The 24,788-nt window shown below is 30.7% G+C and overlaps 9 protein-coding genes and 1 pseudogene across 10 annotated transcripts, besides 10 other annotated features; 7 read left to right on the forward strand and 3 right to left on the reverse strand.

Annotated features, from left to right (window-relative positions):
• Positions 1 to 495: 495 nt before the first annotated feature.
• On the reverse strand, positions 496 to 2,114 carry TVAGG3_0377590 (mannosyl-oligosaccharide 1,2-alpha-mannosidase protein; the record flags this gene model as incomplete). The annotated part of the gene is made up of 1 exon (XM_001301201.1): positions 537 to 2,093. One exon carries the CDS (start codon positions 2,091 to 2,093, stop codon positions 537 to 539), a length of 1,557 nt encoding a protein of 518 aa, XP_001301202.1.
• A 714-nt stretch (positions 2,115 to 2,828) lies between these two features.
• Positions 2,829 to 3,240: a mobile genetic element.
• Positions 3,241 to 3,299: a mobile genetic element.
• Positions 3,300 to 4,315: a mobile genetic element.
• Positions 4,316 to 5,655: a mobile genetic element.
• On the reverse strand, positions 4,776 to 5,297 carry TVAGG3_0377640 (MULE transposase domain-containing protein; the record flags this gene model as incomplete). Its single annotated transcript, XM_001301200.1, has 1 exon — positions 4,776 to 5,297. One exon carries the CDS (start codon positions 5,295 to 5,297, stop codon positions 4,776 to 4,778), a length of 522 nt encoding a protein of 173 aa, XP_001301201.1.
• Positions 5,656 to 5,873: a mobile genetic element.
• Positions 5,874 to 6,446: 573 nt separating this feature from the next.
• Positions 6,447 to 6,468: a mobile genetic element.
• Positions 6,469 to 7,721: 1,253 nt separating this feature from the next.
• Positions 7,722 to 7,928: a mobile genetic element.
• A 3-nt stretch (positions 7,929 to 7,931) lies between these two features.
• Positions 7,932 to 9,795: a mobile genetic element.
• A 227-nt stretch (positions 9,796 to 10,022) lies between these two features.
• On the forward strand, positions 10,023 to 10,722 carry TVAGG3_0377690 (uncharacterized protein; the record flags this gene model as incomplete). The annotated part of the gene is made up of 1 exon (XM_001301199.2): positions 10,070 to 10,687. One exon carries the CDS (start codon positions 10,070 to 10,072, stop codon positions 10,685 to 10,687), a length of 618 nt encoding a protein of 205 aa, XP_001301200.1.
• A 558-nt stretch (positions 10,723 to 11,280) lies between these two features.
• On the forward strand, positions 11,281 to 14,220 carry TVAGG3_0377700 (DNA repair/RNA processing CPSF family; the record flags this gene model as incomplete). Its single annotated transcript, XM_001301198.2, has 1 exon — positions 11,281 to 14,145. One exon carries the CDS (start codon positions 11,281 to 11,283, stop codon positions 14,143 to 14,145), a length of 2,865 nt encoding a protein of 954 aa, XP_001301199.1.
• Positions 14,221 to 14,990: 770 nt separating this feature from the next.
• Positions 14,991 to 15,065: a mobile genetic element.
• Positions 15,066 to 17,089: 2,024 nt separating this feature from the next.
• Positions 17,090 to 17,305, reverse strand: TVAGG3_0377720 (uncharacterized protein; the record flags this gene model as incomplete). The annotated part of the gene is made up of 1 exon (XM_001301197.1): positions 17,090 to 17,305. The coding sequence occupies one exon, from the start codon at positions 17,303 to 17,305 to the stop codon at positions 17,090 to 17,092; it is 216 nt and encodes a 71-aa protein (XP_001301198.1).
• Positions 17,306 to 17,374: 69 nt separating this feature from the next.
• On the forward strand, positions 17,375 to 18,520 carry TVAGG3_0377730 (uncharacterized protein; the record flags this gene model as incomplete). Its single annotated transcript, XM_051231983.1, has 1 exon — positions 17,375 to 18,520. One exon carries the CDS (start codon positions 17,375 to 17,377, stop codon positions 18,518 to 18,520), a length of 1,146 nt encoding a protein of 381 aa, XP_051101713.1.
• A 2,296-nt stretch (positions 18,521 to 20,816) lies between these two features.
• Positions 20,817 to 24,788: part of a mobile genetic element that runs on past the window's edge.
• Positions 21,344 to 21,702, forward strand: TVAGG3_0377750 (annotated as a pseudogene). The gene has a single exon. A coding segment is annotated over exon 1 (359 nt).
• Positions 22,348 to 22,746, forward strand: TVAGG3_0377760 (Prim-pol domain family; the record flags this gene model as incomplete). Its single annotated transcript, XM_051231984.1, has 1 exon — positions 22,348 to 22,746. One exon carries the CDS (start codon positions 22,348 to 22,350, stop codon positions 22,744 to 22,746), a length of 399 nt encoding a protein of 132 aa, XP_051101714.1.
• Positions 22,768 to 23,466, forward strand: TVAGG3_0377770 (uncharacterized protein; the record flags this gene model as incomplete). Its single annotated transcript, XM_051231985.1, has 1 exon — positions 22,768 to 23,466. A coding segment is annotated over one exon (699 nt), but the record flags the coding sequence as incomplete, so codon positions are not given.
• TVAGG3_0377780 (uncharacterized protein) lies at positions 23,536 to 24,594 on the forward strand (the record flags this gene model as incomplete). Its single annotated transcript, XM_051231986.1, has 1 exon — positions 23,536 to 24,594. A coding segment is annotated over one exon (1,059 nt), but the record flags the coding sequence as incomplete, so codon positions are not given.

Raw genomic sequence — 24,788 nt, forward strand, 5'->3', positions numbered from 1 at the left:
CCCTAAAATATATTTTTGGTGTAAATTTCATGAAAATTCATGAAAATTCAAGAGGTTAGAAATGAGGTTAGAAAAGAGGTTAGATATACCCTTCTACCCTAAAATATATTTTTGGTGTAAATTTCATGAAAATTCTGAGTAAAATGACAGATGTTTATATGACACTTTCTCCGGTTTATAGGACCTCTCTCATATTCTAAACATCCTCAGGGCTAGAAGGCACGAAGTGCCTGGAAGCCCCACTTCCTTTTTTTTTTTTTTTTTTTTTTTTTTTTTCAATAAACCAGGTTTCAGCGGATAACTCCCAATTCCTAAATTTTTTGATCTGAATTCCAAAAAATGATTTCTCGTAAAAAGTGACAATTTATCCGAAATCTCGATTTTTATTTTCCAAATCAAACAACTTTTTGCAATAAATCTAGATCGAAGAACATACTTTTTGTATGACTAAGAGATAAAAACTTTAGCTAAAAACACTTTTCCATGAATAATATTTTTAATTATTCTAATATAAAAACAAAAAAAAGACATAAATGTTAAAAAACATTCAACCGCGATGCTCCTGCGAATACATCCGCATCAATGAAAGTGGATGGATCTGACCAAACCTTAAGGAGATGTCCATTAGAAGTAATTATCCAATTATCGAAATCGTAAAGCGAAGAATCGCCGAAAATCAAATACAAGAGTTTGAAAAACCCTGAATATACTCTGGGCGAAACTTCTTTGTGTAACTGTGTCACTTTTCCGTCTGATTCGACTCTAACGGGACAATACCCGTAATCTGTAACGCAGCTTGCGTTTACAGCCTTGTATATCTTCCATGCAGCATCTCTGTACTTCTTATCATGTGTGGATCTGTAGAAAATGAACAAAACTTCTAATACTCTGTGGCTTAAGTCATATTCGTTTTCGTATGGGACAAGCTTGTCACCAACGAGCTTTGCACTCTTGGGAGGAAGGCCATTTTCGTTTAAACTGAGGAATTCGAATAAACCATTCATCAATTTTTCCGAAAGTTGGCCGTATCTGTAAACATCTTCAGGAGGAATATCACGTCTAAGTTTTATAAGGCCTGCATACAAGAAACTATCAAGAGTAACAATATTTTCCCTTGTAGTTTTATTATATCTGATTAAATAGGCTTTGTCGCCTCTGTATTCGATAAAGTTCTGCGCAATAATTTCAAATATCTCTTTCATATGATTTTGTACTGATATAACAGAGTCTTTCGTTAATAAATTCAATTTAATTAAATTATCATAAAAACTGTAGCCATTACTATCAAAACTAAGCATCCCAAATACCTCTTGGTTATTACTTCTATTGAATAAGTTCTGATGCAAGCCGTGAGAACGAGATTGAATGATTTTATCATAAATGTGAAGAGCAAACAAGTAATAACTCTTCGTAATCGTGTATCTAAACATCTGAAGTGAACAAAACATCGTAGATGAGAACTCATGAATGTTAAAAATCGGATTTTCTGTTGGTTTTAAGAGATTATTGTCAAATGCGACCATATCACAGCCACCATACACTGAGTAGTTCAATCCGGACATATATTTTTGAATCATAGATGCGTATGTTGGTTCATTTGTCATTTCATATGCAGATTGAAACGCTTCTAAAACATAACCGTAATATTCTGAAAATTTTGCAGACCCTTGTGGAAGCAGAACAGTTTTGTTGAAAAATCTTTCGATTTCATTTAAATCTCTTGTTTCTCCCATTAAATGAAGAGTTCCGATTGCAGAAACAAGTGATTGAGCTTGGTGCGTATAGTCTTCCCATCCAGACTCATCATCAATGACGTCATGCATCCACGCTTTCGTTCTGTACAAATTCCACAAATATAAAAACGATTGTTTGATTTTTCTAAGTTTTTTATAGTCGGTATCACCAAATATTCCTGAATTACGTTGTGTAAAATCGTTTTGCAGCATTTGATCATAAAGTTCTTCAACAAATTGTTCACGTCGATCAGCACTTGATAATGTTAAGTACACTGGCTTCATAATAATTACAGATGCTATTGCAAATATTATGAATGCCCAAATTGATAAAATCAGTCTTCTAATCTTGATTTCCATAATTATTAACTTTTATTGTCAGTCTACATTTTTGCCACGTAAACCATTTTTATTCATTACTTTAACTAAGAATAATGAACATAGTCATAAGAATAAGAATGACATATCACTGCTTTCGAAGCCGAGGTAGTACTGATACGCCTGAAATATCTTGAATAATTGAACAAAAACAAAAATAAATTATCTATTTCATAATTATGCATCATATAAAGAAGTAACAATCAACATTTCTAGCCAGAGCGATTTTAAGCTTAATGGCAAAGTTTTGTTACAAATTTGATATAAACTCAATCAATTGAGAAGCAAGATACAAGTTCGGTTGTATTCCTACCTTAACGAATGCCTATTAGACACGTGTGGATTAATATATATATCATTATAGCTTATTCTATATATATATCGATATTTTTTACTTAAGAATTTATTCAATAACCTGCTGATTTCTTTAATAAACTACTTTCAGCAATTAAGTGTGACCAATTTTAATAGTTATGTTTGAAAGATCAACTTCATCAAAACAATTTGAATTAAGTCTCAGGACATGAGGAAGCTGACGTTTTATTCACATTAGAAAATGTGCTAATGATATGAGCCATCCAAAATGATATATCAGTTTGATTATGTTCTGAAAATCATCTTTTTTTTAATTTGCCAGTTTCATAACCCATCTAATATTCATTGTTAGTAATCAACAAATGGATTTTGCGGGTTATTTTCGAAAATAAAACCAAAATGGGGCGCGTAAAGGGTTGGCGTCCTAACGCGTCCTGATGTAAACTATTCAATTTTTGAGAAGTTTACACCATAATTGAATAGTTTATGGCGTCCTGAGAGGAGATTTCAATGGGTATGGCGTCCTAAAAAATAGAAGAAAATGATTTTTTCTCGATTTTTCTAGAAATTGAATTTTTTAAAAAAGAAAAAAATCAAAACGTATACATTCAAGAAAGACTATAAATGAAGATTTTTCTATTTTTTTTTCATTCTAAAACATCTTTTTTTGGATAATTTTTTTTAAATAAATATGTAAGAAAGATTGAAGAAAAAGTAAATTTACTTTCAGAAAATTCGTTTTACATGATGTAAGACCCATAACAACTATAAATATTCAATTATTTAAAATAAAAAAAGAAAAACAGATTAAATGGAGAAAGGGACAAACTATCCAGTGTCACTTTTCAAAGGAATAAAAAAATAATAAAGATGGGGAACAGGACAAATTTGCCACACGGCACTTTTTTTAAAAAATTTAATGGAGCGGAGCGATACTCTGCTGCAGGAGCCCCAAGGCTCCCAATCATTACGAAAGGGAGCCTCAGGGCTCCTGAGAATCCATCAGCAGAGGCCTTTTCATTTGGCCTCTGCTGATCAAAGATTCGGCGAAGCCATTCTTCGTCTCAGGAGCCCCAAGGCTCCCAATCATTACGAAAGGGAGCCTCAGGGCTCCTGAGAATCCATCAGTAGAGGCCTTTTCATTTGGCCTCTGCTGATCAAAGATTCGGCGAAGCCATTCTTCGTCTCAGGAGCCCCAAGGCTCCCAATCATTACGAAAGGGAGCCTCAGGGCTCCTGAGAATCCATCAGTAGAGGCCTTTTCATTTGGCCTCTGCTGATCAAAGATTCGGCGAAGCCATTCTTCGTCTCAGGAGCCCCAAGGCTCCCAATCATTACGAAAGGGAGCCTCAGGGCTCCTGAGAATCCATCAGCAGAGGCCTTTTCATTTGGCCTCTGCTGATCAAAGATTCGGCGAAGCCATTCTTCGTCTCAGGAGCCCCAAGGCTCCCAATCATTACGAAAGGGAGCCTCAGGGCTCCTGAGAAACCTCTTTGAGAAGGTTTTCTTAAAGAAAACCTTCTCAAAGATGATTGTCAGCATTCACTCAAAATCTACCAAGAGTTTCAAAGTTTCAAATCTATCTGAAATGAAGCTTTGAATCTCTTGTATATCTAATTGTAGAGGTACCTTTTCAAAATGTCTTCTATTGATTAAATTTAATCAGTAAAAGTCATTTTGAAAAGGTACCTCTCTATAATTGCTATTGAGCATTCACTCTTGGAACCTTGGAGCTCTTGTGTAGTGCATGAAAACTCCAAGATTCTAGCATAAAACATATATCATAGACATAATTTCTTCAAATATAATTTAAGGTTATTTTTTAAAAATTAGAAAAGCGTAATTTAAGGTTATTGAAAAAGTGACACCTGGCAAATTTGTCCCGCACTCGATTAAATGTATCTCACATCAAAATCCATTGACCTAAGGATGTTAAGTTTCTGTTTTTAAAAGTTGATATTTTTTTTTTAATTTTAAGAAAATTAATAGCATGTTATTAGACAATAGGAGTGTAATGATATTGACTAAACAGAAATGAGAGAATAGAGATATAATTTTGATAAGCAATATTGCAAACAAATTCTGAAGTAAAATCGCGATCAATAATTGAAAATTACGATCATGTACTGAAAAATGACGATCGAATTGAATGAATAGAATTATATCTAAGAAAAAATAAATTGTATTTAGAAGATGAACAAAGAAAGGTGTATGCTAAAAATCATTTAACAATAAATGGAAATAAAACGAAATTGTTAAAAGAAAAAAATGAAAATTGTTAAATAATATATTATTTTTTAGTCATAAGAATAAAAATATAGTAGTTATAAAAGGAATTAGACTTCATATATCAATTCTTTTTCTCTGTAGATGTGGAACGTTTGCTTTTCGATCTCTTTCGATGAACTTGAAAATATAAGTTATTATCGCTGAGAATCCTTTCCGAAATAGGAGCTTTACGTTTAGGAGGATTGTCGGATGAATTTTGTTTTTTATTGTTTGATTTTGTTGTTATGGAAGATTTTTTCTTATTTTTTTCAGAATTTTGCTTGCTATTAACTGAAACTTGTTTTGACGGCCCAACAATAGCATTTGTAGTAGGAAGAATTCCCAATAACGAGCGCATTTTCGATAATTGTTTTTCAATATGATCAAGAAGGTCCAGCTTATGTTCTAGATTACTAGACATTTGATTTGTAGAAGGATGGCTTTGATTTTCTGGTTCTAAATCTGTAGAGTCTGCAATATTTGAATTTTCGGAGCGAATTGGAGCATCTGAACCTTGATTTGTATCGGCTTGCTCAAAATTAGTTTGAATTGGAGTGGATGAATTAAAATCTGGATGATTTAATGTTTCATTAAATAATGCCATAATTTTTTCTCTTTTTTCATTAATAAACTTAGTGATCATTGTATCTTTATTTGTTAGATCGATCGATTTGAGTATATCTGCATCATGAACTGGAATATTTTCGAACAATGAACTCGATTCTATGGAACCATATGGAGAAATCTCGTTCTGAGCCAAAGAAAGATCACTTACGTTGTATTGTTTGATAGAAAAAATTGTTTTCTCAAGTTCTTTTTGAAAGCAGTCAAGAATATAATTTTTGTAGCTATCAGTGATAACGGTTTTTATATGGCGCTCGATCTTCTGGTTATTTTTGATGGCGTTATATTTATCTAATTGGATTTGAGATATCTTCTTAATAGCTTCATAAATGTTTGGAGGGTCATTATTGATTTTGTAATTTAATCGTCATCGTTATCGATTTTGTAATTTAATCGTTATCGTCTTTTTCTAAACGTGCATTTTTTGCTTTCGGAGCTATTGAACATACATTGGCCCTTACCAGCAATTGAAAACTATTTTTCATTATCAACAATTACATTACTCCGAGTTATTCATCAATCAATGAAAATCGATATATAGTCCATACTTCAATTTACAATATTGGCAAGTCCAATTTCACTTGGCATATTTAACTCATATAGAAAAACCAGTTGGAATCGGCAAAATTATCTTTAATTCCATACATAAGAAAAAAAAATTATAAAGTTCTTTAATAATAGCAAACTAATAGTTTAAATAGATTTACAAGTATCGCCCATCTACTTTTGATATAATTCACATATTAAATGTAGAAAACTGGTTTAAAATAAATATTTCAAAAGTTCGAAAACGATTTATGAAAAAATAACGTGATGACATTTACTAAATTTGCTCTGTATTAAAGTATCGATGATAGAAAGAGCATATTTTGTAAATATTTCAAAAATATTTAAAAATCGGAGAAATTGTATTGTAATGTACTATAATTATGTTACAAATCCGATTCAATACTAATCCTTCGCTATTGAAGTTGTTTTGAGAAGGATATTCTCTAAATTCTTGATAAATCTTTAAAATCTAGAGTAATCGTTTTGTAAACTTAACAAAACTAAAATGTATACCAATAGATTGGCATTTTCTACGTTTTCAAAGTGAGAGAGTGTAAATTCTTTTTTTTTATCCTATTAAGGGTATAGTCCACTAAAAATTTTTAAGTTTTGACAATGAAAATAAGCTCTGTGACCATGTAAATATATATCTATGCAAAACGAGAGGTTATGCCATAATTTTTTTTAGTTATCAAATTTTCCTTTTTTTGAGAGAAGTCTCTCAATAATTTGAGAAGAATCTTTGATATAAAGAGATACACATTTGTAGAACGAAGTAAGTGTTTTCCAAACATGTTCTTAAAAATAAATAAAATAATACAAATCTTTATTCAATCTTTTGATACTGTTGGTCCTCTCTTTGTGAAAATACTTAACTTCAAAGAGTATTATGTTTTACCTAGTGAGGACCTTAAGTTTGCAAAAACATAATAAAAGTAAAATAAAAAAGATCGGATTTATCACAAAACTTTGAGTATTATAGGATTTAATATATTTTCTTAGTAGATTATATGATTTAGTTTCTTAAAATCTAAAGTATTTCTTGAGGAAAATATAAATTGAAATTCAAAAAGTAAAAAAAATGTAAACAAATCAAATTTTAAATGGACCAAATGTTGATTTTTCATTCGTTTTCTCATTATCGAAAAAAATTTGGAAAGCTAAGAAGTCAATAACAAGTTATATAATACAACAAAAACCACATCGGATATGTTTTCATCAAATAGTCTCCTAGATTTGTTATGAAATTAAAATATCATGATATTTTAAGGGCTTTTGATTTCAATATTAGAATTATTCAGTTATGTCGTGCTAATATCAATTGCTTTATACAATTAATCGTTTACAAGCTGCAAAAATCGAACAATAATTTGACTTTGTAAAAAAAGTGCGTCATTTTTATTCGTTATACTTACAAAATGTAAACATTACGAGAAACATTTACATTTGTAAATGTAACAAGTAAAGTTGTCTCGCATAATTTGACTTTGTAAAAAAAGTGCGTCATTTTTATTCGTTATACTTACAAAATGTAAACATTACGAGAAACATTTACATTTGTAAATGTAACAAGTAAATACATCAGATTTAAATTGTAAATGTAGTTTATCTCTCTCATCTCCTTTTTAAAAGGTATTACATACATACGAACGCATGGGTCACTCAATAATTAGCGTGATAATAATTGAGGATAGACTGTAATCGTAATTTTATTTTTGGACTTATATTTCGACATTTTGAAGTCGCTTGAAAGTCTTGCAAATGATTAAATTTGGAAAATTTGACCTAAGTCTGCATTATTTTGATGACTTAAACAATTCTATAAATCTGTTTTCCTAAAAATTTAAAAAGATATAATTTCAATTTCCCTAAATTTATGTAATTCATATATCACCAAAATATTTGGACTGCATTTCGTTTGTCTGCACCTAATTAAAGTCTAAATACCAATTAATTTTGGAGTTGCATTGCTTTTAATGTAAAAATGCACGTTTAGAAAAAGACGATAACGATTAAATTACAAAATCGATAACGACGACGATTAAATTACAAAATCGATAACCTCTCAACTAACTCAACTAGTCAAGCATAATGATTATTCTTCGGATTCATTAAATCAACTTTATCAATGCATAAGTACAATGACAGAAAGATCAATTGGATGCTTGAATTGGGATAAATTTTTCAAAAAAATCACAGTGACTGATGAAGTTCTTTTACATTTTTTAGCATCCGTTTTAAACATTGAAAAGATATCAGAATGTTTCAAGGATTCTATTTTTTATCACAATATTAATCTTGAAAAATTCAGTAATTTAACTGAAACAGAACAACAAACAATTTTAAATTCCTACAAAGCGGATAAATTTACATATTACATAATGTGCTCACAAATTGTAAAATCAAACTGGAACAATTTATCCCAAACTTTAGTTAATATTGCAAATCAATATTTGCCATTTTTAGATGAAGAAAAGCAAATATATATATTTACTGAAATAACTGGCAATTATCAAAATTTTGAAATTTCAGTTGCAAACTTGTTACTTTTTTATGAAAACAATGAAGAAAAATTAAGCAACTGTTTTAATTTAACATTGTTCCAGCAAATTTATTCCAAAAATGGAATCGAGCAAATGATATTTTTTGCTGCAAATACAATTTGTTGCAATAACACTTCTATCAATTTTTACAATCTCCTTGAAATTGAAGAAATGAATCCATTTGATTTTTTTTATTTCTCAATTCAATATAAAGAGATATTAAATTGCGATGATTTTCCAAAAGTTACAGAAGTAATCACAGGTTTAATCTCAGCTTCAAATATTAATGCTATTATGCGAATTTGCCAAAAAATTTTGGATAAAATTACATTTTATAAATGTAATTATTGCCATATTACCTCAATATGGAATTTTATCACAAATGCAGCAATAATTCTTCCTGATGAAGATTTATTAATCAAATTATTAAAATTCATAGAAAAAACAGAAAAAGCAACAGATGAATTATTCGAACCGGAGAATGATTTGGGTTTCTATGAATATTTAAATTCGATTTTCTCAGATATTACATCTGCGAGAAATAAGCAATTTCTCTTGGAATTTCTAAATACCCATGAAGATGACTTCACTTATGATCAAACATTGTGAGGTCATTTTTGATCAACAAATTAATTGAAATTCCGATCAAAAAAAAATTCACAAATTGGATCAAAAAAATCGAATCTCAAGTTCAAAATAAAAAATTTCTACATTTTTATCAAATTTAGATTTTTTTTTCAAATCATGCGAATTGATTGAATAATTGCATATTTTATCCCATGCATCTAGAAGTATGTGTAATATTTTTGCTTTCATCAAGAAATTGTCGAATTTGATCTTAATTTTTTTTGAAAAATATACTTTTAGAAAAAGAAATAGTGATTGAATAGCTGCCCATGCTGTAAAAAGGTTATTTTTACAAGTAAAAAAAATTGTTATTTTTCGAGCAAGTCGAGGCTTTTTTACCATCTCATTTTTGAAAAATTTACGAAAAATTATATCTGAAAAAACGCTTCATTTTGATATCTTACAATGATAAAATACCAATGTTGCTGGGATATAATAGCTACACCTGGACATCTACTACATTAATGCGTATGACAGGTAAAGTTGATTTCAAAAGTATAGCCTGGAAAGATTACAATAAATCAACGATAATTCAAAAAAATTTCTTATAAGTTAACATAATAAAAATTTAATTTTTATATTTCTTGTAGTATACTTAAGTATATAATATATTTAAATCTTAGAATGAAAATTCGGGACGCCCTAGCTATTCAATTTTCCCTTAGGACGCCCATAAACCTCTCAAAAATGTGATGTAAATATCACAATTTTGAGAAATTTACACTAGGACGCCTTAGGACGCCAACCCCCTTTTTTACCACCAAAATGAAATCTAAACTCTAAATTTTTGGAAGAAATTAGCTAAATTTCACGAATCTCTCTTGAAAATTGCTAAACACAATCTTTATGCTATTTATTTTTTGATTTGGCTTATTTGACAATTATCGAAGTGAATTATCGGATTTATCGTCGATTTCATCAGAATGTTAATATAAATATAAATATAAATATGAAAATTTATTTCAAAACCTTTTTAAAAATTTTCTGGCGATTGAATTGATATGTCGGCTACATTCAATTATAATTTTTAATCATGGCCTGCTGTGCCAATTTCACTCTTTTCTTAATCTCATTCCTTTCCATCGGCGTTATTGTTGCCGGGGCTTCATTCACAATCTACTTCATAGTTCATTATAAAATCAAAGAAATCACAGATAATAACACAATTTTAATTTACATCATTATCATTCTTGTTGCTTCAGCTTTCATTCTTGTATTCGCCATTTATGCATCGATTGCCAACGCTCGTTGCCCATCTTTCATCCTTGGCTTCATTCTCTTAGTCTACGCTGCTGCTGTTATTGGCGCAATTGTCCTCTATATCATGTTCAATTCCAAGGTTTGGGATACAATGCGTGAGAACTGGAAAAAGTACGAAGGAAAGAATGATACTGCAATTGGTAAAGCCATTGAAGAAATTGAAGGTGTTCTTCACTGCAAGCACTGGGATGATAGCAATGGCTCCTGCAAGACATTAATCGAAGACAAAGTCAAGAAGTTTGCCATTGCCATCTACGTTGTCTTCGGCTTAATTGCTCTTCTTCTCTTGTTCGCCTCAGGCCTTGCATTCTATAAGGTTTGCAGATCTGATTCTACTATCAGCAATGATAGTAAGGCTCCAATGGAGCAGCCATTATCTTATGGCTGGTAATTCTTAATAAACTTATATTTTATTTTTAATTAGTCGTCTCCTTTTTAATCAACATACTTGTCCTTCAATAATTTATTTTTTTGTAATGGTGCTGCACGCCGATAATTATGAAGTATTCAATATGAAGAGCAGTTCCTCCATAATTATCCTTTTCATTAATATTTGCATCATATGAAATTAACTTCCCCATTCCAATCCATCGGACTTGACTGGATAAATTCCATTTTCTTAATTACCATCTAGAAAATGATCAAAAATTCATTAGTATATATATGGAATCTCTGTGACCATTTCCAAATGGTGATCATTACATAGAAGATTAGCAATTTCCAAGTAAGACATTGCGAATAATTTCTGAAATGAGAGCATTTATAGGAATTGTTTGGTTGAATCAATGAAACCTCATTAATAGATTATATGATTACATTATCTCATCTCGAACTAAATTTCATAGTAAACATTGACTCCAATTTGACAAAAAATTAAGCAAAGCACAAAATTCAATGAATTTTGTGTTTATCACACAAATTGATGCTTATTCATCTATATTTTATCCAAGATTGTTAATTTTCATTAAATTTGTCACTTTTTAGATGAGCTTTGCTATCTCAGAGGTACTTTCGCCTACGAGCATAACAACAGCAGCTCTTATACCACAATTTAGTCCAAATGGTGATGTTCTAGCTGCTGCTCGAGGAAATAGACTATATTTATACCCAATTGAAAACGATCTTCTCGGAACTCCACAAATTGTCAAATTATACGGAACAATTCACAAAATTATTCCATTAAGTTCATCTATGGTATCAAACATTTTAGTAATATTAACAGATTTACGATCCTGCATCTTAAATTGTGATGATGATGGAAATATCCACACAGTTTCTGCTGGTAATTTAACACCATCACCACCATGTCTTCCACTTGATGAAATAAAATACGCAGTGATCCCTTCAGCTTTAGTTATCAAGTTTCATAGTAACGATCTCACAGTCTATCCAATTACTTCAGAGTGTGAAATTGGCGCACCATTCCCAATAACAATTTCCTGCAAATCTATCGTCGATTTTGTTTTCATTGGTCCAATTTCCCGCGTTACTCGTCTTGCAGTCTTAACAGAAGAATATCACGACAATCCAAAACTTCATCTCTTCGAAATCGATCTTACAAACAATTTAGGAACCGAAGATATCAACCAAACCATTTCATTACCAGAAGATACTTATATGATCTTCCCATATTTACCAGAAACTCACTCCGTTGTTATGAGCTTCTCAAGTCTCAAGGCAATCTCAGTGACATACGCCTCTGGTTTGCCTCCTAAACCGCAGAGTTATACAATATTTACTCCAAACAAGCTTGCTTGGTTTGCACAGATGAAAGAGAACTTCTACGCGTTCATTGATGATAAAGGAACCATCAGAGTTTCAGAAATTTCCGAAGATAATATGTTACGATTTACAGATCTCGGCAAAGCACCGATCCCATCATCAGTAGTTGCCGTCACAGGTTCTCTCCTGTTCGTTGCCGCCAAGGCCGGACCAGCGCATCTCTTCGAAGTCCAACACACGAAGCTAGAAAAGAAGATGATCATTGACAACTCAGATTCTGTGAGGGAATTCACCGGGGAAACAATTCTCTTCCAATCCGCAATCGCTAAAGCAGAGCGCCAGATCAAACTGAAACCTTCATTCATACTCCAAATGAAAGGAATAACAAATATCTGGTCAAAACAAAACGATGAATCAGATTCAATAGTTCTATCGTCTCCTTCTCAATCTTACTTCCTCGAGGGAAGTGACGGTGTTTACGAGGAAAAAGAAGAAGAAAAGTTTACAAAGGATGAAACAACAATTTACTTCTCTTTTGAGCCGGTTATGATACAAGTAACTCCTTCAAAGGCTATATTTGGTAATACAAAAATTGAGGGAGATTTTATCGGCGCGAATTCTGACAATCAACGATTAATTTTGATTCAATCTGATTCTGCTTCTGTTTACGACTTAAATGATGATAAAGAGCTCCACAAATTCGATGGAATCTTCACTGCAGCAGCTTTCGGAGATGACGGTTGTCTATTGTTGGCAAATCTTGACAGAGTAACCGTTTTTGACAGAAAATTCAATGAAATCAACTCGTTTTCACTGATTTCCCCTGTCGTCAGTCTCTTCATGAAGCATAAAACTGTTTACGCAGCTCATGCTCAAAAAGGTGTGACACTTTTTGCTAATAACCGTTGTCACTTTTTCAATGTTGACGGATTTCATTCTGTCATCAAAGAAATCAACGGCAAAGTTGTTGTTTTCGGAGAGAACCCTGTATGTTTCGACGGCGGAAAACTCAAACATTATGGAAGTCCAAGAACGATAGATGGCACGTTTTTAGGTGACCAAATAATTGTTCTTTCTCGTGATGGATTGACATTCTGTCAAGAACAGCGTGAATCCTTCCAAGTCACAACATTTTCTGATGAGAAAATGCCAATGATGTTCAGACAAATAAATGGCGGTTATGTTTATGCCATTTCTGACATGATTTACGCGTCAAAAGATTTTATTTCTGCCAGAAAAACATTTTTGAATCCGGACAACGGCAAAATCTTCAAACTCGAATCAGACGTTGTTTTCATGGAGTTTGTTGAAGGTGTTTTAGTTGTCCTGACAAAAAGAAACATCCACCTGTTTATTGCGGACTCCCCCTCATCAATTTATGAATGCAATGTCCACAAGAATCATCAGGACGGAATATCACTTGGTGTTTACAAGAACCAGCTCTATGTTATTTATCTTCATTCTGTTAAGTTCTATCATGTCGAGAGAACTATTAATGGCGTTGAATTTGCTGATTCTGGCACACCAAGATTGGATAATCATCAAGCAATTGTTTGTGGAAATTGTGGCTCAAATCTCTTTGTTTTTGGCGATGAAGATGGAAGAATAAGAATTTTCGCAGGCAATGAAATGAAAGAGATTGCGAATGGAACAATTTCGCACAAGATCTCTAAGATTTCTGTTCTTGGTGATTCTGTTTTGGTTGGAACAAGTTATGGTGAAATTATCGCTGTCTCTCCAATGAACGACAGTGCGAAACAAGTCAAGATTGAAAGCGCTTCTTCTTTGTCGGCAGGATTCCCAATCACAGCCATTTCAAAGGAATACGATGGCTATTTGTTGGTTGGAAATCAGCTTGGACAAGTGTTTAAGGTAACAAAGAGATCTCATCCAAGAGGTTTCTCTGATGTTTACCAGGTGATCGAACAGAAAGTTTTCTCTGAAGGTCACCTCAATAAGATGTTAGAAAGGTCTGTAATGTTTAAGAGATATATATTGAGATCTGAGAGATTCGTGGATATGGATTTGATCAACGACTTCTTAGAAATGTCGCCTGAACAACAACAAAGTATTCTAGAATCTCAGATAAATAGAGATGATGCTTTGGCTACTTTACTTCTTTATTAAAAAATAAAACTTATTAATATTTTAATATCCTTGAATTATTCTTAGTTTGCTCTAAACTTGAAATCATTATCTTCGCGTCTATCTGTCAAAATATGATGGAATTGTAAAGTTTAAAGATGAAGAATTTCTCGAATTTGAAAAATCATGTTAAGAAGGAATTTACTTTTTATGATGTTATATAATTAAAATATAAGTTAAATCTTCAGAACTACAATCAATGATTAAAAATTTTAAAAAAATCCAATAAATAGTACCATGCTTTGGTAGATTATGGTTTATTTTAAGCAATTAAGACGACAATATAATCCATTCTGTATAAATCCTATTTCAAGTCGTAAAAAGCAAATTTGTCAGCAGTTAATGCCTTATTTTGCAACTGTTTAAGGTCATGGGAGATACTAGAAATCTTATTGTTACATGCTAAGTTCGGTCAACGATAGAAATTGAGTGGAAATTAATCGTCGAGGAAGTACGATTATGTAAAGTAAAAAAATGTTGTGGGATTTTTAATATTATATATTATTTTATAATAAAATTTTTTTGAGTCATTTTAAGAAGCACATATAATTTTTTGAATTTAAAAATTAAAGTAGTGTCAAACGAATTTATCACTTAATTTAATACTCAGGTTTCTTAAAATTAATGAAAAAAAGGTTTTCTGAGAACTTTTGAGAATGGTTTTCAAATTCCATTATTGAAAAAATATAGGTATTGTATGAAATTCAAACTCTATATTTATTAAAATTCTAAATTTTTAATAAAATAACTTTTCAGAGGAATATGATTTTGAATGGTTGATTAATAAGTATAAAAATGTCTACGATTTTAAGGAGGGAATTGTTCCTTATGAGGTATACATCATAACTATATACCTCATAAGGAACAATTCCCTCTTGATAGCTGGGAAACTTTCTCTGAATAACTTAAGTAGTAGGATATGACGGGTTTAGTGACTTTTTTTGTTACATCTATATATAGACGATGCATTAAAATATATTTATTTATAAATCATTAAAAAATTAACATTAATTTTAAAATAATTTATTTTTTTATCTTTTATAAAAGAAGCTATATATAGATGATGTCAGATATTCCGCGATTAATTAAACATTGTTTAAATCCTGAATGGGTTAAACTTCAATTTAAAAATGAAGATTGTGAATTATTAAATGAATATGAAAGCCAAAATAAGCTAATGAGGTATAAATATAATGATAAAGAATATTTAATTTCATGGAATCAATGGAGTCATAATCAAAGACCTCATAAACGAGAAGAAGAAATTGAAAATAATGAAATGGAAATCATTGATGACATTAAAGAGGATGGAATTCCTAAATTTTGTAGAAAAACCTTTAGAACTAAGTTAGGAGCATATAAACGTAGAGTATTAAATCCTGAATATCTTAAACATCAATTTAAAAAGGAAGACTGTGAATTATTAAACGCTAATGAATATGAAAATGCTAAATCAAAACTGAGATATAAATATATTGGAAGTGATGAAAGGTGTAAAGATAAAGATAAAGTTTATTCAGTTTCATATAATAACTGGCACACGTTAGGGATAAGAAAACATTTAGGAGATTATGGTAAAAGTTCCGAATTCTTCAAATCTAGTATGTACGAGAGAATAAAAGAAATTAGAAATAATTATTTTCATGAATGAAAGATTCACTACCATAATGAAATAAAAAAATTTTTCAAAAATCAACTTTAAAAATTCACGTCTTACATTTTTGAATAATTTATTTTTTTAATTCGTAAGAAATGAGTGAATCAAAATTCGTGACTGTGAATCAATTAATGGATAAACTTTCACCAATTCTCACCCAGGTTAAACAAGTAGACGTTTATTTTGATGATTACATACAAAGTTTATTTTATAAAGGTAAGTTTAATATTAAACCTATTGCTTTTGCATTTGATGGTAAATTAATCGAAAATTCAAAAAATTGGGAATTAATTCCGGATATTGAATTTATAACAAATATTAAGGATAAATGGTTTAAACAACAAAACCACCTCACTAAAGTTCTTTGTAGATTAATGATTAAAACTGAGGAAAAAGAATTTAACGGGTTTAAATATCATCCATGTAAAATTTTAGAACTTGGTAACGAAAAACTTCAGAAAAAATTAAATGAAAGACTATCAAAAGATAAAGTTGAAAGAGTAAATAAACTCGCTAATGGTAATGGTAATGATGAAGATGAATTTGATGAGTTCAACATAGAACTTTAAGAAACTAATGATTATTTGAATTTATGAAATCAATTATTTGATTCATTCTTTCTTCAATCTCTTCTATTCTTTTTGTTAAATCATCAATTTTCATTAATGAGGTGATTCTTGATTGAGGAATAGATTTCAAACTAACCACTCCTTTTATTTTTGAAATTTTGAATCCATCAACTTTAAACATTTTATTCAATTTACATGTTGTCAATTCTTCAAATAATTTTTTATTATTAGCATAATAGTCATTAAATTCTTCAACAGATGAAAAAATTTTTATTTCAGTAATTGGTTTAACAACGTTTATTTTTTGTTGAACATTTTCACTTTCATTTATTTCTTCCTCCTCTGTTTCATTTATTTTTAAAATCGGTTTCATTTATCATTAAATAAAAATTAGAATATAAGTGATGAAATATATTTTTTAATTAATATTAAATCAGAAATGGCGGCAGGATTCTTTAAAAAATTATGGGATGGAATTAAGAAAGCTGCGGGTTGGGTTTATAAAAAGATTATTAAACCCATTGCAAACTTTTTGGCACCAGTAGCGAAAACGGCAGGAACTATCATAGGTGGAGTATTAGGTACTAAAGCAGGTAATCCGGCGATGGGAGCACAAGCAGGTAACGCAATTGGTGGAATAGCTGAAGGAATACTTAATAAAATAGGAGGTAGATAGTGGAAAAATAAATAAATATTATTTTTATCTTAGTATCGGTTGAAGTCTTTGATAAACTTTTTCTCCTTTATTTAATATTTCTCTTATTGGGGCAGCTTTTGGTGTTATTGATTCAGCAACGTCACTAATTGCTTCTTTATTCTTAAATATCCAATTTGCTCCTTTCTTCATTGTTTCCCAAACTTTATGCGCTCCTCTTTTTACTTTATCCCACAGTTTCTTAAATATACCTGCAGCCATAGTTGATTATTTCATTAAAATTAAAAATTCATTTTCATCTTTTAATTTTGATTTTTTATTTATTAATAAATGACGACTAACTATTTGGTGCCAAACACTAAACCGATTAATGGAAATGTGTTTCATTCATTTGAAAAGATAAATGAAATATTCGCAAAGAATGACGGTAGAAGATATTATAGAGAACTTGAAAGTTCATGCTATGACTCTGATGCTCCATATTTTGATGATAAACAAACTCATTTAAGAATTACAAATCCGGCTCATGATGTGAACCAATTAGGTGACACATATATTAACCGCAAAGTTAAAGCAACTCTAGTTTCAAATAAAGCTTTCACATGTGATGCCGCTTTTAAATGCATACGTTTATTCGTTGGTTATCTTCAGATGGATTGCGCCCGTGAATCTTTCGCATTTGCAACATATAAACCAAAATCAGAAAGGAAAGTTAAAAAGTTTGTTCATTCGTTATATAATAATGTTCAAAAATATGATAACTCAGTATGCGGTAAATATATTGACCCTTCAGAAGTTTTCAAGAACGCAAATGAAGAAGTTGATATCACTTTTGATATGATTATTCCAGTAAATGATTTGTTAGCATTTCAGGCGTTCGATGATTATCCTAAATCATTTGGTGATATCATTCTTAAATATTATGTTTTCAGGGATACTTTAGTATTTTGTCAGGTTGACCCGTTAAGAGTTGCTGATTTACAAAATTACGTTTATGAAAAGATAACTGATGAAAATTATGAAAAGATTATGAATCATGTTTATAAATATGATCGCAAATTCCAACAAATCGGACTTCCTGCCAAATTAATTACAAGCTTAGCCGCTACATCTGCTGACGCAACAGTTGATGACGTTATTATTTCATGCACAAAGATGGAAGTTTTAGAGGATAAATGCATTACACCAGGATACGGTTTAATTGAAGAATCAGTTAAAGCAATACCACGTTTATTCAGTAAGGAAGATCCATTCATGATTCCAGCTCAACATATTGACGTTCGTTCACTAAATGGAGGTTGCATCACTCCTGAAGGTATTAGCTCAGATTTCTCATATGCTCTTCATAATGTTACAGATGATTATAAGAATGCAATTAATGAATATATTCGGTCTATTAATTTCGATGAAAATGCTAAAAATCAACTTCATGAACAAATACAGGGAATAATAGATTCAAAAGTTCCAGCAAAATAAAAGTTTAAATATATTTTTTTTATTCGATTATAAATGAGAAGACGTTTCACTAGTCAAAAGAACACTAACGCAAAAGCAGAGATTACGGTTGGTTATAACGTAAATGATGATAAATCACGAATTATTCAAAATGTTAAAGTTAATGTTAGCCCTGAATTAACAAGGTCAGCAACTCAACCAAATTTATTAACTCGTGACTTACCGAAAAGGAGGAGGAGCAAAATAAAGAAGATGGAGACCCAATCATTTTATCTGAACCTGGTAAAGAACCTGTTGAAATTCCCACTTATCCAACATACCCCCCACCTCTTTCATCAAACATCGAGAACCCATATAAAATGACATTAATTCTGAATTAATGAAAATTTACCGTGATATAATAATTAATAATATGATTCAATAATAAATTTAATTGACCAATCCGGTTTAATTATTTTACCTTATGAATCATTAATTCACATTATCGCCATTCTTTGTGATGTTCAAGATTCAGACGTTAAGATTCAATTTTTCATAGATGATGAGGTTTCATGCTGCGGAACAGTTGCAAAAATAAATCCTATAAAGGATATTAGCACAATTAAGATATCAAAGAACGGAACAACAACTGAACTTCATTTAACATATAATGATATTTATAATAAAATAGTTGATGAATATAAAATATCACTTGAAAAATTCTTTGTTAAGGCTATTTAATATTCAAGCATTAACATTATCGAATGATAATCCTTTGAATCATAATCAATAATAATTGACCTTTCACCAGTTTCTATCGTTTGTTTTATTTCTTTTTGTTCCCCACTATCCGGATCGGTCATTGTAATTGTTTTTGTTATAGTATCAGCTTTATCTTTAACTTCAATCTTTTTTCCATCGGGATATTTAAACCAAAATTCCAAAAATTCGATATTGTCAATCTGTTCATATTTTAATCTATCAATTACATTTTTAATACCATCTGAAAATCTTATGAAATGGTCATTATATGGGTTTGATTGAACTAAATTTGAATGAAGTGAAATATAACCTGTTGATGAATATGACACCGACTCATATTTTCTGAAAACACTAAAATTTATAACATGAATGAATTTCTTATTCGTTGAATTTATGAATTCTTGAGGTAATCTTATTCTAGTTTTATTTATCACTGGAAAATAACGCTTTACCATATTTTTAATCGTAATAAAAATGTCAATTATCAATATTATTTCGAATAATAGCTGTGAATTAAATTAACAGTTTGCGGAATTTATAATGTTACTCTCGTTTCTGTGAGTGGTAAATTTAATCCCATTCTTTTAGACCCTTCAGATTATATATCATTTATTAAAGATGACCTTGAAAAAACGTATGATATGTATATAAATAATGTGATAGTGAAATGGGATATTAACATGATTTTAAGTTATTTAAATGAATCATTTATCGTATGGTATGAAGAAAATTTTAAATCAAAACCCGATAAACTTTTTGAACTTGATGAAATAAATAACCTTATTAAATTCCCGCTGAAAATTAAATTTTGTACTCCTCATCTTCGTTCATTGTTGGGGATATTAAATTTTGAAAAGATGTTGGGGATGTTTGTATTCTGACACTGGTTCCAATTTCATTTTAATCAAATGTGATAAAGTTAATACCCCAATGAGATTTTCACATCAAACATTAGACCCTAACTCTTACCCATCAATACAAAACATTTTATCCATCAACTTAAACACATTTTCTTTATCATATCCGTTTCAATTATCCGGGAATTCATTTATTCTTCATTCAAAAGATTTATCAAATATTAAATTTAGAATAACTGACCTATTTGATTGTGATTTAGAATTCATGAATGAAATATTATGGCAATTTCAAATAGAAAAAATAGGTGATGAGATAACGATTAAATATTTATTTTTAAATCATAATAAATGATTAAACAACAGCAACCACAACAACTTAAGGCGCAAAGCACCCAGGTCCCTCAGACCATTACATACGCCATATATGCATATAATTCAAAGACGGCAGAACAAACGCAAAGGTTGAAATATGGAGATTTGGAGGATAGTATTGAAAAATGAACATTTCGAATTCGTTTGCAAAGGTGGTGCAGTGATATCAAATATAAAAGAAATTTATTTATGAATTCTAAAATTAAAGGTATATAACGGATGATATAACATCAATTCCACCAGAAGAACAGAGATATTACGCATTAAATGCATTTCCTAAAGTTTTGAAGATTGGAAGATTTAATTTAAATGAGGAATTCATAGAAGGTTTCCTAAATGACATAATGAAGAGGGTGGATAAGGAATATGTGGATAGTGAGTTAAATAAGAAGGCAAATTTGGTTTATGTTGATGAAAAAGATAATGAAATTAAAGAAAAGGTTGAATGGTATCATGAATGGACATCGGAGACTTTTAAAGTTAAAGCTGATACAGGATGGGTTTCAGGATGTTTAGACCTTAAAGCAGATAAACCATACACATAACTTCTTCTCAACTGTTGCTATAGAAAGTATTGAAGGAACGTTGACGGAACTGATGGGGATGCATTATATTATAATCCTCCTAACTTTCCACAAGGTTTAACATCGAATGAAAACATAACAACGATGAAAAAAAATTAGATGTAAAAATGTTTATGTCATGGATGATAAATAAAGTTAAATTCACTGCTCAAGATTTATATGATAAGAAAAGCAGACAAAACAGAGCTTCAAACAATTAAAGACTGAAATTCTTCAAACATTATATCCTGTTGGTTCTATTTATACATCAATGAAACTCAACAAATCCATCAACAGTTTTAGGTTTTGGTATGTGGAAGCAGATTGTAGATAAATTCTTATACTGTGCTAGATATTCAAAGCAAACAGGAGGTTCGAAGAAAATTAAAGAAGCAAACCTTCCACCGCACACTCATACAGGAACTACAAACACAACAGGTAATCATTCACATTCAATAACAAAAAGAGGTTATACAAATCTTGCAGCGGGTTCGGATAGATGGGGAATGAATAGATATGATATCACAACTGACCAGTAGATTCAAGCACAGGTATTTTCTGTGGAACCGCAGGAAATCATTCACACACTTTCACAACAAATCCAACAGGCTCGGGTAAAGATTACATGCCACCATTTGTGACTGTATTCGCATGGTACCGCGTTCATTGAATGTGCTTGAGCTCCAAAAATGAGACAACATGACATTTTGACAACACAGCAGGATTAATGTTTAGGGTAGATGGTTAGATCTAACCTCATTTCTAACCTCATGATTTACAAACGTTTAACGTGATATACGTTATGAATTTTCATGAATTTTATCGTTAATGTTTTCGTTAAGTGACTCAAAGAGTCCGGAGACAAAGTCTCATGGTTTCAGGTTATTCAATAATTAATTATTTTTGAAGAACTGAAGGTGTCACCAGGTCACCAGGTTATTTAACTTCTCTGAAAAAATGAGACAACATGACATTTAGACAACAACACAGCAGGATTAAGGAGGAAGGCAGTTATGAAGTATTTTTGAATAACTGAAGGTGTCACCAGGTCACCAGGTCACCAGGTTATTTAACTTCTCTGAAAAAATGAGACAACATGACATTTAGACAACAACACAGCAGGATTAAGGAGGAAGGCAGTTATGAAGTATTTTTGAATAACTGAAGGTGTCACCAGGTCACCAGGTCACCAGGTTATTTAACTTCTCTGAAAAAATGAGACAACATGACATTTAGACAACAACACAGGAAATTTGATGCAGTCCAAAAATAAAGTTAGTTTTAAAATTATTTTTATTTTTTTATTCCTATATAAATGACAGCAACAAACAACAACAGCAACTATATCATTTCTGATGAAAAAGTTATTGATTCATTAGCTGAGGAATTAGTTGTGGCAGAAACTAAAACCCTCAACGAAAGAATTGGTGAAAACAAGATTGATTTACATAACTACCTCAAACATGATGGAGGAAGAGGAAGGAAAACTGGTATGGCTTTATTAGTAAATAAAATTTCAAATTTAACGATTATAGATGTTGATATCAATAAATCGTACAATGATGAACTTAAAGAAACAGTTAGAAAAGATATTTTATCAAAACTTTCGGATAAAGATGTTATCGTTAAAACCGCTTCAGGAGGTCTTCACATTTATTGCAACACTAATTTCTTCTATTCAACCTCGAACAGAATGATTAAATGTTATTCCTGAAATGATTATGATATTGACATAATGACTTCTATTGATGATTCAAAGCGTTCTTTAGTAGTTATGGCTGATTCAAGAGTTCGAAAGAATGCATCAGAACCAATCAATACATACTCATTCATTCGTGGAAGTTACGATTCAACATTAACCAGAACAGTGAATGATATATTAAATGATTTGAATATTAAGGTAAGAGTTGAACAAAAGAACGAAGAAATAAAGACTATCATGAATGAAAACAAAGATGTAAACATTGACGATAAACTTGCCCAGAGCATAGTTGATGGCATCTGTGATTTTGAAGTACATAATGACGGTGGAAACATGAATTTAGAAAAAGAAATAACATTATTCACACTGTTTCAAGCTATTAATTCGTTACCTAATCATTTGATTAATGAAGCATACGATAACGTTTATAACTTCTGCAATTTAACTGAAAATGCAAAAAGTAATTTTGAAAAAGCACGTAGTAGATATGCACATTTAATGACTTCTCCATTTGTTTTAGTGAAGATTCTAAAACTATATCAAAAGAAATATTATGATGAATACGTTTTGCCTTTATTACGTAAGCCAAAAATAACATTTGATATCAAACTTGATGACTCGTTTTTGATAACAGATATTAGACGCAGGGCTGAAAATCATCAGTATAAAAACAGTTCTGAAGTAATTGAGGATTTATCACGTGTAATCCGTTTTGTAGATTGTGGAAACAAATATTTCATTCAGAAAGATTACAACATACACGACAAAATGAATCAAATATCATTCGTTCTTCAATCAAACATGAAAGAGTCACTCAAAATGATTAAATTATTTAAAGAAGAAGGTAAAACCATAACAGCATGGGACGTACTACTAAATCAATTGTCTTCATTAACCGTTAAGGGTGTTTGCTTTAAATCTGATTCTCCAGATGTTTTCTCAACGTTTCAAGGTTATAAATACAACGTTCTCGAAAAGCCAGATTACTCAAAAATTGAGATGTTTATGAATTTCATTAAAGAAGCCATTTGTGATAATAACGATGAAGTGTATAAATACCTTCTCGGCTGGATTGCATCAATGATTCAACATCCTGGAATCAAGAATGAAACAGCAATTATTTTGAAAGGACTTCAGGGAACAGGTAAAAACAGATTCACAGACATTATTTCTGAACTTCTCGCTGGTTATTCATGTAAAAACATTACTGAAATAAGTGAGCTAACGGGTAATTTCAACTCAGTAGTTGAAAATAAAATGTTTCTTGTACTTAATGAACTCAAGAATGTGGGTGAAGACAGACTCGCAAACTTCAACGCTTTGAAATCAATTATAACGGATAATGAGATTAGAATTAATGAAAAGAATCAACCCAGAAGAACTGCTCAGAATGTTGCCAATTTCATTTTCGTAACTAACAACGTCTACCCTGTCAAAATTGAAGTTGGAGACAGAAGATACGTAGTTTTAAGAGTTAATGGTAAATTCAAGGGTCAATTTGATTACTTCAAGAATTTGATGAATTCATGCACTAAGGAATTTTATGATAATTTACTGACGTATTTTATGCAATATGACCTTTCATCATTTAATGTACGAATCATTCCGATGACTGAAGCCAAACAAGATTTAATCGAGTTATCAACAAATCCTTTAGATGTATGGATAAATACACATTATGATGAATTGTGTGCAGGTATGACATGTAAAAATGCTCTATTCTGCAAACCATCAGACATGAAAGACAAGAATTTCCAAATGAGTATTAAGGATAAATGTGAAAGGAAACAAAGAAAAATAGATGGTAAACAGACATGGTATTATGTTTTGAAAGAAGAAATGAAAGGATTATATAAACAGGTTGAACCAAACGATAATGAGGATTCATTTACTGACGATGAAATACCTGTAAATGATGCTTTATAAAGTATGATTTGAATTTATTTTTGCATTAATCCTGCTGTGTTGTCAAAATGTCATGTTGTCTCATTTTTTCAGAGAAGTTAAATAACCTGGTGACCTGGTGACCTGGTGACACCTTCAGTTCTTCAAAA

This window comes from Trichomonas vaginalis, chromosome V (genome assembly GCF_026262505.1).
Source record: "Trichomonas vaginalis G3 chromosome V, whole genome shotgun sequence".
Lineage (NCBI taxonomy): Eukaryota > Parabasalia > Trichomonadida > Trichomonadidae > Trichomonas > Trichomonas vaginalis.